The sequence below is a fragment of the Kryptolebias marmoratus genome, unplaced genomic scaffold (genome assembly GCF_001649575.2).
Source record: "Kryptolebias marmoratus isolate JLee-2015 unplaced genomic scaffold, ASM164957v2 Scaffold51, whole genome shotgun sequence".
NCBI lineage: Eukaryota > Metazoa > Chordata > Actinopteri > Cyprinodontiformes > Rivulidae > Kryptolebias > Kryptolebias marmoratus.
In genome coordinates, this window is record NW_023665785.1 from 18,534 (window position 1) to 34,040 (window position 15,507).

Here is a 15,507-nt window from a genome sequence, read left to right on the forward strand (position 1 = left end):
GGGGAGTAACTAGCTGTTCAGCCGGTAACCGGGGAGTAACTAGCTGTTCAGCCGGTAACCGGGGAGGAACTAGCTGGTCAGCAGGTAACCGGGGAGGAACTAGCTGGTCAGCAGGTAACCGGGGAGGAACTAGCTGTGAGACTGAAGGAGCAGGAAGTTTTTCAGGTATTAAAATGTTGTTCTGTTTAAAATGCCAAAATAAAAGATTTCGTTTATTTCTTACTTTGTCCTGAATATTTGATCTTTTATTAAATCGTTGCAATGATTTCCAGATTTGATCAACTTGATTTTATTCACAATAAACATCAGATGTTGAAATGAAAAAACTTTACTGTTTTATAAAAATAAATTCAATAATTTTCATTTTCTTAGTTGGACTGTGACTAAAATCTGGGTTTAAAGGATCTGCAGATCGATTTAGTTTAACTTTTAGCTTCAGCTTGTAAAAGGATTTATAATTATTTCTCCTGTGGGAACATTGAATCTGTGAAGACTGAGGTAATCAGGACGAAGGAACACGTGTTGTGTTTGAGGCTCTGAGGAGCTGTTTCTGTCACACTGAAGCTTTATTTCATAAAAAATCTAACTTTAACAGCTCCTGATGAACTCAGTGGTTTGGTACAATGACTGGTTGAATCAATGATGGATGAAGAGAAGAACATTCTGTTCTGAAGATGAGGAGCCTGTTGGACAGGACGCAGGTGAAGACATTATTAAATGTCTTTAATAATCAGTTTATGAGGCACAAAGAGGCAGATTTATGGTGTTATTTATCAGCTGTGGCTGTTTTCAGCAGCTCCTGGATAAACACGAACTGATTACATCCTGGTTAGTTTACACTGAATCAACAGGGTTATTATTTGATGTCTTACTTTCATGACAAACGGTCCTCCGCTGTCGCCCTCGCAGGCGTCGCCGCGTTGGCTTTCTTCTGGCTTAAAACCTGCAGACAAATTCATGAAAAATAATCAAAGCTAATGTCAACAAAGTGCAGTTAATGTAGAGGTGACAAGTATAAACTGAGGAGGCTGACGTGTCCTGAGATCTCACCTGCACAGAACATGTTGTCTGTTATTCTGACGGACGTGGACTTGCTGCAGATGTCTTGGTCCACGATCGGAAGGTGGATCTGCTGGAGAACGGTGGGTAAACTTCTGCTCGCAGGGTTCCAGGTCTCCTTCAGGTTCCCCCAGCCGGTCACCCGGCCCTTAAAGCCTTCAGACATTAGACTGTTGGGGGGAGACAGCACAGATGGGTTTCTGGCTGCACCTGCTTGAGGAACAGGCAGCTCGTTTGGGGGGTTGTCTTACGTCCTGGCGACCTGCTTGCTCGGCAGGCAGATGGGATGGATCTCGTTGGTGAACGTGATGGGGCGCCTCATGTGCAGCAGAGCGATGTCCCGGTTCAGATTTTCTCTCCAGTTGTATTTGGGATGGACGATGATTTCATCAATCGCAACAATCTTCTCGGTTCCACGCTCAAACCTGGATAAAAATGGAAATGATCCGTTATTTGTCTGAAGAAGAAATGGATGAGAATGAGGCCGGGGGATGTCTCACTTGGCTCTGTTGTGTTTCCCCAGGCGGACCAGGATGTCGGAGGTGGTAAAGTTTTTATTCCAGGGCGGATAAAGGATGCAGTGCGCTGCAGTGAGGATCCACTGATCGCTGATCAGACTGGCTCCACACAGAAGCTCCTGGGGGCTGCGTTTATACAGCATCACCTGCCTGCAAACACGAGAACCAGCCTTTTATTTTGATAGCACAGGAAACAACCTTGTTGGCTTCTTAAAGCCCAGACTGTTACTGGGAATGTGTGGTCGTCATGGTTACCATGGTGCTGAGGCCACCTCGGCATCATCCCCCCCAACGATCCGTTTGTCTCTGTAGGAGTCCAGCAGCTCCTGCTCGTTCTTGTCCTTTTTGTTGGACGCTTCGAAAAGAGGACGCTGACCGCACACTGCAGCACAACCAACCAGACCTTTAACCCTCTAAACCAGTTAACTTACTCAAACCTTTACACATTTAACCTGGGCACACATTCTAAACCAGTCATGTGTTCAGACTCATTTTAACCAGGTAGTTCAGTCACACATTCTAAAACTGTTAGGTTGGTCACATACCCTTAACCAGTTAACTTGGTTAGAAACACTCTAAACCAGTTAATTAGCCAACATGTACTTGAGTTAACCAGTATGGGATTTCTGTAAAGCAAAAGGTTAAATATAATATAAATAACTTACCAATAACTTCCTAAACCTGTTAATCTGTAAACTGTTTAGTTTTACCAGTCATTCAGTCTGTTGACAGGTTAATCACATGGTTAGGGCATTAATTGATGAATCTCTTGTCAGCTAGTTACCATCCAGCAGTGCAGCTAACCAGCGGAACAGACTTGGTAATTACACAACTAAACAACTAATAAGTAAAATCATTAAACCTGTTAACGAACCAGCCAAGAGTAAATCTGCTGCATTATTAAACCACTAATCAAGTTAGTAAACCTGAAAACTTCCTTTTTCGCTTAGTGGTTTGGTTACTTAATCAATCTGTTTGTAAATAACTTAACCAGTTGTTACCTAGTCAAACTGTAAGAAACTGAAGTCATTAAACCTTTAATGACTTTAGTTTGTTTAAACCTGACTGAATCTAGAAACTACTTACTAATAAGGATCCAGTAAGTGAACTAGTGAACAAACTAGTAACCAGTCTGGATGTTAAAACTGGTCGATGATTCAACTTCCTAGTTAATAGGTCATTTCTTTCTTCACCACTTAACCATTTACTTTGTAAACCAGTTTGTCAGACTGAAGACATGGAGTTACATTTTATTGAGCTAGTTAGTCGGACAGCTAGTTATCTACCTGAATGCCCCAACCAGTTTGTAACCAGTCAATCAGTCAGTCAACCAGGATATGAACCAGTAAAGTGACCTTTGACCCCAGGTTTTAACCCTGGTGAGGTTACCGGTACTAACCAATCAGACAACTCACCATTTTCTCCTTGTCCAAACGTTCGAGGACTGAAGAACAGTTTCTTGGCAGGACCTAAAACCGACCGCTCCCTTTCCTGATTGCCCGTCAACTCGTCTCCACCAATCAGAGGATCCTCTGAGACACAGGTAAACAGAGACAGGTGAGCTGCAGGTAGACAGGTGATGCATTCATGGACGGTGGGTTTTTACAGTACCACACAGGTTCAGCTTGCAGTAATCAATCGTCATGTTTCCAGAAATCTCCACGTAGCACCAGGGGCCCTCGGGGTCGTTGTCCGGGTTCCGGCACTTGTTGCCCTTCAGAATCACCTCTGGGATGAAGTCTTTGTCCCGGCTGAGGGCTACGGCCTGCTGGGACGACCACGGCACACAGGTGTGTCCACTCATGGTAACGCTCAGGTTACCAACGTAGTCAACTCCGTAGTTAGGGAAACAGTCTGAGGTTATGACCGGTTCTGGAGCTACAGTTGTTGGGACAAACTCCTCACCTTGTAAAGAAAGACGTGTTCATGGTTAAACGGCGGAAACAGAAGAACCCAGCGTGCTTCTGGTTTGAAATGGGTTCCTGGACAAACTGACCACATTTAGGAACCTTGCAGGTCTCTTTCTGGACCCCTGGATCTGTGGTGAAACACCACGGTCCTTCTGGACGGTTGTCAGGGTTCCTGCAGAAGTTCTCCTGCAGGTTACTGTTTCGTTCCGAAGCATTAAACTCCCTGCACACAGACAGCAACCAGGTAAACCAGTCAGTAACCAGGTAAACCAGTAAGCAACCAGGTAAACCAGTCAGCAACCAGGTAAACCAGTAAGCAACCAGGTAAACCTGTCAGCAACCAGGTGAACCAGTCAGTAACCAGGTGAACCAGTCAGCCACCAGGTAAACAAGTCAGCCACCAGGTAAACCAGTCAGCAACCAGGTAAACCAGTCAGCAACCAGGTAAACAAGTCAACCACCAGGTAAACCAGTCAACCACCAGGTGAACCAGTCAGCCACCAGGTAAACCAGTCAGCAACCAGGTAAACCAGTCAGCCATCAGGTGAACCAGTCAGTAACCAGGTGAACCAGTCAGCCACTAGGTAAACAAGTCAGCCACCAGGTAAACCAGTCAGCAACCAGGTAAACCAGTCAGCAACCAGGTAAACAAGTCAACCACCAGGTAAACCAGTCAGCAACCAGGTAAACCAGTCAGCCATCAGGTAAACCAGTCAACCACCAGGTATACCAGTCAGCAACCAGGTAAACCTGTCAGCAACCAGGTGAACCAGTCAGTAACCAGGTAAACCAGTCAGCAACCAGGTGAACCAGTCAGTAACCAGGTAAACCAGTCAGCCACCAGGTGAACCAGTCAGCCACCAGGTAAACCAGTCAGCAACCAGGTAAACCAGTGAACCACCAGGTAAACCAGTCAGCCACCAGGTAAACCAGTCAGCAACCAGGTAAACCAGTCAGTAACCAGGTAAACAAGTCAACCACCAGGTAAACCAGTCAGCAACCAGGTAAACCAGTCAGCCATCAGGTAAACCAGTCAACCACCAGGTATACCAGTCAGCAACCAGGTAAACCTGTCAGCAACCAGGTGAACCAGTCAGTAACCAGGTAAACCAGTCAGCAACCAGGTGAACCAGTCAGTAACCAGGTAAACCAGTCAGCCACCAGGTGAACCAGTCAGCCACCAGGTAAACCAGTCAGCAACCAGGTAAACCAGTGAACCACCAGGTAAACCAGTCAGCCACCAGGTAAACCAGTCAGCAACCAGGTAAACCAGTCAGTAACCAGGTAAAGCAGTCAACCATCATGTAAACTAGTCAGCAACCAAGTAAACCAGTCAGTAACCAGGTAAAGCAGTCAATCATTAGGTAAACTAGTCAGCAACCAAGTAAATCAGTCAGCAACCAGGTAAACCAGTCAGCAACCAAGTAAACCAGTCAGTAACCAGGTAAAACAGTCAGTAACCAGGTAAAACAGTCAGTAACCAGGTAAACCATCAGGTAATAAGAGAGTAGAAAGATGTATCAGTTCGGGATCTTGACATCCCATCTGAAGGTGACAATTAATTGATTAACTGTCTAACTAGGTAAACAACTCATAGTTACTAAGTTATTTTGTCCTAATTGAGTCATTGTTTTGACTTTTGACCTTTAGATGACTAGTTTTTATCCACTACTGAATTATCTGTCTTTAGTTAACTTGTAGACTTGTTTTTGAGACAGTTAACTAATTGGTCAGTTAAAGTTAATGAATTAGTGTGGAATAGTTTTGGACTGGTTATTGATTTGTTGACTTTTATTTAGTAAGGATAGTTAGTTATCTGGCTGAGTAGTTAGTTGGTTGGCTGAATGCTTAGTTGATGGAGTTGTTTCCTGACTAGTTGGTTGATTTGTTGGCTTTTGATTTTTTAGGACACCTTGTTAGTTGTTTGGTTGAGGTCTAATAAGCTATTTGATTTTTTTGCTGGTTGATCAGTTGGTTGGGTAAGAAACTGGTTTAGTTGTTATGCCTCTTTCTTACCAGTTTACATTTTCCTAAGTTTCATTTATCTTTAAACTTTTGTTTTAATAAAATAAATCAGTCAGTTTTTTTGTGAAATCAGTGTTTAAACTTACCTAGACATTGACTTAGTTGATCATTGTTGGTTAGTTGGTTGATGTGTATGTAATCTATTATTAGTTCATTAGTTTTATTTGGTTAGTAAACTGTTTGGTTAGTTTGATGTGAACTAACATCAGTAATTTCTGCAGTTAACCTAATTCCTATGTTAGTCTTTTAGTGAACTTATATTTGCTTATTTTGACTTCATTAGTTATTCAGGTTTTTAACTGGTGGTCAGTGTTCTGGTTCTGGTTTAGTTAGTTGTATTCTTTTTGGTATTAGTTGAGATTTAGTTGAATGGTTGTAAATAATTTTGGTAAACTAAGTTTGTTAATGGACGTGTGAAGTTAGGTTAGCTGGTTGGGACAGTTCTTTGTGGTTAACCATGTGGTGAACGGTTACCTGTGGATTGGATGAGGGTAACTAGAGCTCCATTGTTGACACACTTTGCCTGTTTTAGTGATGTTGACCCTTCCGTCGTAGTAAAACCCGTTCCCGATGATACAGTGACCTGCAGACAGCCGGACCGTCAGAGTTTCCATCCACCATGTGAGCCGTTTGTTTCCATCATCTTAGGATTTACCTTCTACACACTGTCTGACCATGTGGGTGTTGTCCCTCGTTCGGTCCATGGTGTCCGCTTTACAGTCTGTGGACCACCAACGCAGCAGCACTTACATGTTTGTTCTGAACTCTTTGGACTTTGTTCATGTTTGCCGGCGACATGCAGCTGAATAAACTCACTGAATTACGTAAAAGCAGACGTTAATCTGAGTTCAGTCACAGATTATTTAATCAGCCAGCTGGACTAAAAGTTAAAGGTCTTTAGTTAGAACTAAGAGTTGGCTGCAGCAGGAACTGAAACGCAAACCCTGAGGCAAGATGAACATCATTTACTTGGTTTGTTAAGACAGAAAAGGCTTCAGAACAATCTGCGCTTTGGGAGAAAAATAACATCAAATAAAAATTGTTTCATTTCTCCAGAGGAGGCTGTGACTCAGCAGAACTTACCAAGATACTGCCCCCAGAAGATCTCCTGAAGAAGACAGGACACTGTTAGAGTTTCACCGAGTTCAGGTTGGTTTAAACTGATCCCAGGTCTGGTTAAACTGATCTGGTTAAACTGATCCCGGGTCTGGTTAAACTGATCCCGGGTCTGGGTAAACTGATCCCAGGTCTAGGTAAACTGATCTGGTTGAACTGATCTCAGGTTTGGTTAAACTGATCTCAGATCTGTTGAACTGATCTCAGATCCGGTTAAACTGATCTCAGATCTGGTTAAACTGATCTCAGGTCTGTTAAACTGATCTCAGGTCTGTTAAACTAATCTCAGATCTGTTAAACTGATCTCAGATCTGGTTAAGCTGATCCCAGGTTTGGTTAAACTGATCTCAGGTCTGGTTAAACTGATCCCAGGTCTGTATAAACTAATCCCAGGTCTGAGTAAACTGATTTCAGGTCTGGTTAAACTGATCTCAGGTCTGGGTAAACTGATCTGGTTAAACTGATCTCAGGTCTGGTTAACTGTTCCCAGGTTTGGTTAAAATGATCCCAGGTCTGGTAAAATTGATCCCAGGTCTGGTTAAATTGATCCCAGGTCTGTTTAACCTGGTTAAACTGATCTCAGGTCTGGTTAACTGTTCCCAGGTTTGGTTAAAATGATCCCAGGTCTGGTAAAATTGATCCCAGGTCTGGTTAAATTGATCCCAGGTCTGTTTAACCTGGTTAAACTGATCTCAGGTCTGGTTAACTGTTCCCAGGTTTGGTTAAAATGATCCCAGGTCTGGTAAAATTGATCCCAGGTCTGGTTAAATTGATCCCAGGTCTGTTTAACCTGGTTAAACTGATCTCAGTTCTGGTTAAACTGATGCCAGGTCTTGTTGAACTGATCTTAGGTCTGGTTAAACTGATCTCAGGTCTGGTTAACTGACCCCAGGTCTGATTAAACTGATCTGGTTAAACCGATTCTAGGTCAGGTTAAACTGATCTCATGCCTGGTTAAACTGATCCCAGGTCTGGGTAAACTGATCTCAGGTTTGGGTAAAGTGATCTCAGATCTGGGTTAACTGATCTCAGGTCTGGATAAGCTGATCCCACGTTTGGTTAAACTGATCCCAGGTCTGGTTAAATTGATCTCAGGTCTGGTTAAACTGATCTCAGGTCTGGTTAAACTGATCCCAGGTCTGGTTAAACTGATCTCAGATCTGGTTAAACTGATCTCAGGTCTGTTAAACTGATCCCAGGTTTGGTTAAACTGATCTCAGTTCTGGTTAAACTGATCTCAGGTTTGGTTAAACTGATCCCAGGTCTGGTTAACTGATCTCAGGTCTGGTTAAACTGATCTCAGGTCTGGTTAAACTGATCTCAGATCTATTGAACTGATCTCAGGTCTGGATAAGCTGATCTCAGGTCTGGTTAAACTGATCTTAGATCTGTTAAACTGATCTCAGATCTGGTTAAACTGATCTCAGATCTGGTTAAACTGATCTCAGGTCTGTTAAACTGATTTCAGACCTGTTGAACTGATCTCAGATCTGTTGAACTCATCTCAGATCTGGTTAAACTGATCTCAGGTCTGGTTAAGCTGATCTCAGGTCTGGTTAAACTGATCTCAGGTCTGGTTAAGCTGATCTCAGGTCTGGTTAAACTGATCTCAGATCTGTTAAACTGATCTCAGGTCTGGTTAAACTGATCTCAGATCTATTGAACTGATCTCAGATTTGAATAAACTGATCCCAGGTCTGTTGAGCCTGACCAAGACAGAGAAGTAACGTCTTACAGTTTTATCTTTCTGCTCGAACACCTCCCTGGCTTCCTCGTGGTCACAGATTTCTTCGACACATTCCCTCTCCAGGTTTCCTGCCGTGAGAAACAATCACTTTAACACATCGTTGTTACCATGGAGACGGTACAGGAACACAAACCAAATCTTTGCTGCATCTTTAGCCTCTTTGTGGAGCTTCTTCCTCTGTTTTAGTCACTTTGTGTCTTCAGATACGAATCTTTGCTTCATTATGTGGAGTTTTAGCTTATTTGTGACTCTTTACTTGTCTGCTGATGACGCTGGGATGTGCAGTGAGAGTAGGGAGCAGGTGGTGACTGAGATAAACAGCATATTCTCACAGACAGAGCGACGGGCAGAAAGGCTTCATATCTTAGAGGTCAGAGGTCAAGCAGGTGTGTCAGTGAGTTACCTGGTTTCATCTCCTCTAACAAATGATTTGCTCGTCGGTTTCGGACCAAAACCTGCAACGCCTGCTGGCTGCTGAGAAAAACTGGGAGTAAAAAGATAAAAAGCTGTCAGCTGTTGCAGGACGTTGGATTTCTTTAAATCAGAGAATCAAATTCAGTTGATTTCAGATTTGGGTTTAGTTTCCTGTTCAGGAAACAAAAAATAAAAACTTCTAAACATTTTGCTTTTCAGATGAAAATATTCAACTGAAGGAATCGTTTGTTCGTCTGGTTCAACCGTTTAAGTGAAAAATAAAACTTTTTTTCTCCAGAACCAACTAGGTTCTGTCCTCCAGTCCGGTTCGGACGTTCAAACCAGTTTTTCCTGCAGAAATCAAAGCAGAAGAAATGATCAGTACCATCCTGAGCCAGGCAGCCGGGCAGAACCAACAGCAGCAGAACCACAGCTCCTTTAAACATCGCCATCATCCAGACCTGTCAACAGAACCAGAACCAGCGGCAGCAGCAGCGTCCAGCGGGTCTGTCGGAGTCCGTCTGTCTGTGGTCCCTGAGTGGGAGGAGGGGGAGTTATTGACTGAGAGGTCAAAGTATGACGAGTGGGACGGCTTTGATCCGAGTTCCTGTCATGCTGGCCTGAAACGCTCCCACTTTCAGGAGAGGAAGTCAGAATTCCCTCAGCTCAGATCATAGAAATATTCAGCTTTCATGAAGAGAAGCAGAAGGTTCTCCTGCTGGAGGAGCTGAGGTGGCAGAGGTTCTTCCAGGATTTATCAGAACATCTTCATGTCAAAGGTCAGGTTCATCGTCTGAGCAGCTTTAGGGTTTAATGTTTATGGATCGGGTCTCCGTGTGACTCGCTGATCAAATATTGGGCTTCAGATACGAAGGTGAAAGTCTGAACTCCACAAACAAACAAACAACAAACAGCAGCAGCAGAAACTTCTGCAGCGCCCCCTTCAGGGCTGAAGTGAAACTATTACAAATGAAACCAAACTCCAAGTCATCAAAGGAATGCATATCGCCCGCCACCTTTCAGACTAACGTTTTAATTCAAGATGGCCGCTGCAGCCACATCACTCAGAGTCTGCGCTGAGGATGACTCTCAGCTACTACCACACCAGGCTTAGCTCAGTAATTCTGGGTTAGCTGTGGTGGCCATCTTGAATCGGGTCTGCTGTGGCAGGTGATGCCAAAATCCTAAAAAATACGCAGAGAAGTTTGAAATAATTATCAAAGAAATTGATAAAACTCAAAAACGAGTTGGGCGGTTGAATAAAATGTAAATAAAAATTGAATTCAGTGATGAATAAATCTCATAAATCCATTTTCCTCAAAGTGGAACTCAGTAAAAATATTAATAGTTGAGACTAAGAAATTTTACCATTTATATAAAAAAAAGATAATTTTGAATTTTCTGAAAATCAAATTAACCTTTTTTTAAGTACAATATCTTACTCTCTATCTTTATTATGTTCTATTCTGAATAACATATGGATTTATGAGGTTTGTAAATAATTAAAGTCTGTCTTTATTTACATTTTGAGGTTGCAGTTATTTTCATTCAACCAACAAAAATAAAGGTGTTTTTGCCTAAAAAATGGAAACAGTTCCTGAGTTAAAACTGAGAAAATCTCCTCAGAAACCAGAAACATATAGATCTGTAGCTCAGGGAATGGTTATTTTGTATTCTGGTTTATTTCTTCAACAAATGAGGTTTATTCTTTAGACTTTTCATATTAAAAGAGAATAAAGAGCTAATATTAGGGTTGTTTTAGACAATATATGACTCATTATGGAAGGAGAGGCTGATGTTAAAGTAATGAAAAGCTGGTCGATGAGGAAGAATATTTACGTTGATTATTTTTTCATATATAATAAGTGAGTTTAGGTCATCATTATTATCAGTTTTTTATGTGTTGAAACATAAAAACCTACATTTTCTTTCACAAACAGCGAAGCCCGCAGCACTGCAGGATTATTATTATTTGTGCGCATGATTATTGATATTATATGATTAATAATTGATATGAAAGCTTTTAAACAAGATTTTCTTCGGTGCAGCGCAGAACAAACTGCCGAGGGGGCAGCAGTGCGCATGCGCCGCGTCTACTCTGCCGGATTTAAGACGAAGAAGAAGAGTGAGGCCGTTAGGCTAGCGGGTCCGTAGGGTTTCTGCCGAACCAAAACAACAACATCAACATTACAATGAAACAACGAGCCGTCATTAATTACTCCAATGATAATCATTCAGTTTCAGGGCTGTGCTAATTATTAGCCTTAAAGCTAACAGCCGAGTTAGCCTCGTTAACAACAACAACAGCTGCAGCTCACACAGATTTTCACCGCAACAAACCCCGCGTTTCACAGGAGTCCAAATGGAAACAAACGCCCCGAAAAGACGTGACAACAAGAAGTCTCTGCGGGTTAAAGTGATCAGCCTCGGAAACGCCGAGGTGGGGAAGGTACGAGTCAGTCCGCTGCTTTTAGCCCAGAATTATAATAGAGTCTGGGGCGGTTCAGTTCTGATGCTTTCGGCTGTAATACACCTTTATAAACACCTCTTCTTTTTAATATAATTACCACTGTATTAATTAGTAACAGATGTAATAGCGTTTATCATAAACATTTGTTGCTGTTTGACACAAAAACTGGGTGTTTTTAATGTCTGGTCTCTTTGGTTCCGTCTGACGCCAGACTCCCTTTGAACAAATAATTATTCATTTATTAATAATAATTACCTGAAAGTACAAAACATTTAAATACAAAGATATAAGGACTATCAGTAGTCCAACAATTCGGCATACAATATATATTTATAATAATTATTCTGAAGAAGTTATTCCAATAATTAAAGCCATAAGCAGTGAGTATTCAATAATAAATTTATTACAAACTGCTTTAATAATAGTTATATTTAATGTTAGGTTGGGTTTACATTTGATGAATAAATTATGAATAATAAACAGAAGCTAAAAGTAGCAGCAGGGTAACAAAAAAACTAAAAACAGCAGAGCACTAGCTAAAAGCTAAAAGAAACAAAATGCTAGCTAAAAGTCAGTGGTATTAGAATTAGCATTGTTACCATTACTCAAATTAGCAGAATTAACAGAAGTCTGCTGTCCCAACAGGAAATCTAATAATTCAGGAAGTGAATCAAAACATGTTTTTGTCCTCAGAGCTGCATCATCAAGCGTTACTGCGAGAAGCGGTTCGTTCCGAAGTATCTGGCGACAATCGGCATCGACTACGGCGTCACGAAGTGAGTCCATGCTCAGCGCGTTTCTGTGCACGTTTGACCAAATACTGATGGTTTTTTATGTCAGAGTGCAGGTCCGAGACCGAGAAATCAAAGTGAACATCTTCGACATGGCCGGACATCCGTTCTTCTACGAGGTGAGGCTTCAGTTCCCAGCATGCTTCAGTCTGAAGGTGTCATGTGGGCCTCCGGCCAGCAGGTGGAGCGCTGCAGCCCGTCCCTCCCGTCTTTCTGTTTCAGGTGCGGAATGAGTTCTACAAGGACAGTCAGGGCGTGCTGCTGGTGTACGACGTCGGCCTCAGGGAGAGCTTCGACGCCCTCGACAGCTGGCTGGCAGAGATGAAACAGGAAATGGGCTCTCAGGCCAACATGGACAGCATCGTCTTCATCGTCTGCGCCAACAAGGTGTGACGAGTCGGCGTGAACGCTGCCTCTACGGGCGCAGCGCTGAAAGAAGGACAGAGGTGCATCTCAGCCGTGTTGGGTCTGTGCAGGTGGACCTGACCAAGAGACGGGTGGTGGACGAGGGCGAGGGCCGTCTGTGGGCGGAGTCCAGAGGGTTCCATTACTTTGAGACGTCGGCGCAAAGCGGCGAGGGCATCAACGAGATGTTCCAGGTGTTCACACGCACACAGACACACACACCCCACACACACAAGAAACTGATCTCGTCTCGTCCGCAGGCCTTCTTCTCCTCCATCACAGACATGTGTGAGAACGGCGGGAAGCGGCCGGTGTCAGAGGTCAGCGTGGGCTTCACCAAGGAGCAGGCCGACACCATTCGACGCATCCGCAACAGCAAGGACTCATGGGACATGTTGGGCGTGAAGCCCGGCGCCACCCGGTGAGTAAACGCCGTCAGAGGTCCAGGTTTACGCCCGGCGAGTTCAAATCGAGCAGCTCCACGAAAACATTGGTTCCCGCCTCTTTGTTTCCAGGGAGGAAGTGAACAAGGCGTACAGGAAGTTGGCGGTCCTGCTGCACCCGGACAAATGTGTGGCGCCCGGCAGCGAGGACGCCTTCAAGGCGGTGGTGAACGCTCGCACGTCACTGCTGAAGAACATTAAATAACAGAGAGGAGAACGCACGCACGGACTGAAGAACCGGTGTTTGTTTGTTTGTTTGTTCAGCGTTTACGTCTCGTGTGCCATGTTGTTACTGTTTACCAACCTGACCAGGATGTGTATTCCCCTGTTAGGAGGAAGAGGTCTCAGAGATGACTCGTTAGCATCAGTCACTTCCTGTCAGAGGGGAACCGCTTCCTATCAGAGGGGAACCGCTTCCTGTCAGAGGGGAACCACTTCCTGTCTGACAGGAACCAATCAGCAGCTGTTTTAGCATCAAACAGAACTTACAGATTAGTGAAACATTTCATTGTTTTGTATATTTATTATATTTCTTTAACTTCAGAGATTAAAACCTGTTTTATTTTAGTTTTTAATTAAAACTGTTGTTTCTGAGTAAAACAGTTAAAGGCTTTTATTTCTAAAGAACAACATGATTTAGATGTTTTAATCAGATTTATCATCCTTCTGTCGGGTTTCGAGCGTTTGATTCCTGTTTGTGTCAAACTTCTTCATTTCACCTGATTTTCCTCCAAACTCCACAAGTTTTATTATCAGAGGGGACTTTTACTTTGAAAGGTTCACAGCATTAAATCAGCTTCTTCTGAATCTTTTGTAAATAAAATAGTCTTTAAATGGCTGCAGATTAAATATGTGATGTTATCAAAATGCATGAATATTTAAATACGCTTCGCCCTGCAGGGAGGAAATACAGGAAACTACTTCCTGTCTGACGGGAAACTACTTCCTGTCTGATGGGAACGACTTCCTGTCTGACGGGAACGACTTCCTGTCTGACAGGAAACTACTTCCTGTCTGTTTTCCCAAACACTGAAATCTAATTTATTTTATTTTCTCTGTTTAAATTAATTGAATTAGTTTAAAAATGTAAACTTTTAAATCCAGTTTGTTCCCAGAACTGATTTCTGCCTCAGATTGAATAAACTTTATTTTATTTATTACATTTTTTTAGTCTAAGAAGGAAACATTTTCTTTTTAAGTTGTAATTTTTAATGTTTTTGGAGCCAAATTCATGTTTTGAATTCATTTCTCAAACTGCCAAAGTTCTGCAACAGAGTTCTTCTTCTTTAGTTGAATGAAAGGTTTTTCTCTGGGTTCCAGAACTGAGGCCTGAAATCAGTTCTACAGTCCATGTTCATTTGAATTAAATTCTTAGTTTTAACACCTTTAAAGCGATTCTTTATACGTTTTTAATTCAGCTTTGGTCTCAGATTATTGAAGCTAAAGAGAAATTATTCCCACAGTTTGTTTTCATGAAGTTTAATTTCTGCTGACTGCTCAGAAACTGTCCTTTTTGCACTTTAAACCGGATTGATTTAATGTTTGAGTTTTTGTGTTTCCACCTGGCTGACATGATGTTTCTGCTGCTTTTCTGCTGTGATTGAATTAAACGGCCTGAAGTCCAACAGCTTCTTCTTCTTCATGTGTTTTTCTCTAACTTTAAAACAACAACCAGATCCTGTTGGACTCAGGAGAATTTCACATTAAAGCGTTTTCAGTGTCAACTCTTCACCTTCCCCCAGAATGACAAAAAGAAAACAGATGTTTGTTCGTTATTTCAAAATAAAAGCCCTGAAACGTTACCAGCAGGTGGCGCCACAGGAAGGTCGGCTCGGTCCACTTCCTCCAGCCTGGAGCCGTTAGACTTCGAGCAGGGGACCTGAGGTCATCTTCTCACACATCCAACAATCTGTGAAGGTTTACCTGCCGGCACCCTCAGAGCCAACAGGCTGACCTGCTTGGAGGTCTGCCAATCCCATCAGGCACCATCTGTTTCTGGGGTTCCTGATGGGATTACCCCTGCAGGCGGACATCAGATCATTCCTCAGTCCGACTCTCTGCTCTGGTGATCCACCGTCGTGAGTTCGTTCTGTCTCTGAGGTCAGATCTGACCTGAAACGAGCTTCGTTTGGAAGACTGGAGGCTGGATTCTGAGGAACAAACCCAACAACGCTCAGAGCGCTCAGACATAAACAGGACAGAAGCTTAAAGAGGAGTTTAAACGTCAGGCTGGAAACAGACATGAAGTCAAAGAAGCTGATTCTTCTGTCTCCAACACAGCTGTGAGACACGGAGCTGAAGGGGACTGATGTGGACTGAAGACAACTGAAGGAAGGAACCGGAATAAAAAGGATTAATCAGGAAGAAGACGGAGGATGAGTTCTCCCAGCTTCAGAGGATCATTTAACCCTGAAGGGGCTCAGTGAGTACACTTCTTAGATTCTTTCTGTTCCTGCTGATGGGAGAACAGCTCAGGAACTCCTGCTCACAACCAGCAGCTCCGGGGATGAAGGTGGACCTGGACCAGGATTAAAGCAGCTTTCTAAAGACCTGATCCCCTCAGAGACAGGAAGAGGGTCAGGGTCCTGTTGGAGCTCCAAACCTGGTCC

The 15,507-nt window shown here is 43.0% G+C and overlaps 2 protein-coding genes across 4 annotated transcripts in view; one reads left to right on the plus strand and one right to left on the minus strand.

Annotated features, from left to right (window-relative positions):
* The window catches only part of f2 (coagulation factor II (thrombin)), a 12,039-nt gene extending 2,536 nt beyond the window's left edge, over positions 1 to 9,503 (minus strand). Inside the window, exons 1-14 of the mRNA XM_017403774.3 lie at positions 9,175 to 9,503; positions 8,779 to 8,859; positions 8,364 to 8,443; positions 6,596 to 6,620; positions 6,168 to 6,233; positions 5,987 to 6,095; positions 3,574 to 3,710; positions 3,189 to 3,482; positions 2,993 to 3,109; positions 1,833 to 1,959; positions 1,560 to 1,727; positions 1,311 to 1,484; positions 1,051 to 1,229; positions 873 to 943 (exon numbers count right to left, since the gene is read on the minus strand). Of these exons, the coding sequence (XP_017259263.1) occupies positions 873 to 943; positions 1,051 to 1,229; positions 1,311 to 1,484; positions 1,560 to 1,727; positions 1,833 to 1,959; positions 2,993 to 3,109; positions 3,189 to 3,482; positions 3,574 to 3,710; positions 5,987 to 6,095; positions 6,168 to 6,233; positions 6,596 to 6,620; positions 8,364 to 8,443; positions 8,779 to 8,859; positions 9,175 to 9,244 (1,698 nt within the window). The 5' untranslated portion in view covers positions 9,245 to 9,503. The remainder of the gene's footprint in view (positions 1 to 872; positions 944 to 1,050; positions 1,230 to 1,310; positions 1,485 to 1,559; positions 1,728 to 1,832; positions 1,960 to 2,992; positions 3,110 to 3,188; positions 3,483 to 3,573; positions 3,711 to 5,986; positions 6,096 to 6,167; positions 6,234 to 6,595; positions 6,621 to 8,363; positions 8,444 to 8,778; positions 8,860 to 9,174) is intronic.
* A 1,392-nt stretch (positions 9,504 to 10,895) lies between these two features.
* On the plus strand, positions 10,896 to 14,528 carry dnajc27 (DnaJ (Hsp40) homolog, subfamily C, member 27). Of its 3 annotated transcripts, XM_017403771.3 has the most exons (7): positions 10,896 to 11,238; positions 11,953 to 12,035; positions 12,100 to 12,169; positions 12,273 to 12,437; positions 12,527 to 12,649; positions 12,716 to 12,876; positions 12,971 to 14,528. In XM_017403771.3, the coding sequence occupies exons 1-7, from the start codon at positions 11,152 to 11,154 to the stop codon at positions 13,101 to 13,103; spliced, it is 822 nt and encodes a 273-aa protein (XP_017259260.1). In that variant the 5' UTR covers positions 10,896 to 11,151; the 3' UTR covers positions 13,104 to 14,528. The 3 variants fall into 3 exon arrangements, with proteins under 3 accessions (XP_017259260.1, XP_017259259.1, XP_037830358.1); XM_017403770.3 differs by having other exon boundaries at positions 12,527 to 12,876; XM_037974430.1 differs by having other exon boundaries at positions 11,192 to 11,238; positions 12,107 to 12,169; positions 12,527 to 12,876.
* The last annotated feature ends 979 nt before the right edge of the window (positions 14,529 to 15,507 follow it).

Coding starts and splice junctions, on each gene's coding strand:
- dnajc27 (XM_017403770.3), top strand. CDS start 11,152: ATGGAAACAAACGCCCCGAAAAGACGTGACAACAAGAAGTCTCTGCGG. Junction 12,170..12,272: donor GACATCCGTTCTTCTACGAG/GTGAGGCTTCAG, acceptor TTTCTGTTTCAG/GTGCGGAATGAGTTCTACAA. Junction 12,877..12,970: donor GTGAAGCCCGGCGCCACCCG/GTGAGTAAACGC, acceptor CTTTGTTTCCAG/GGAGGAAGTGAACAAGGCGT.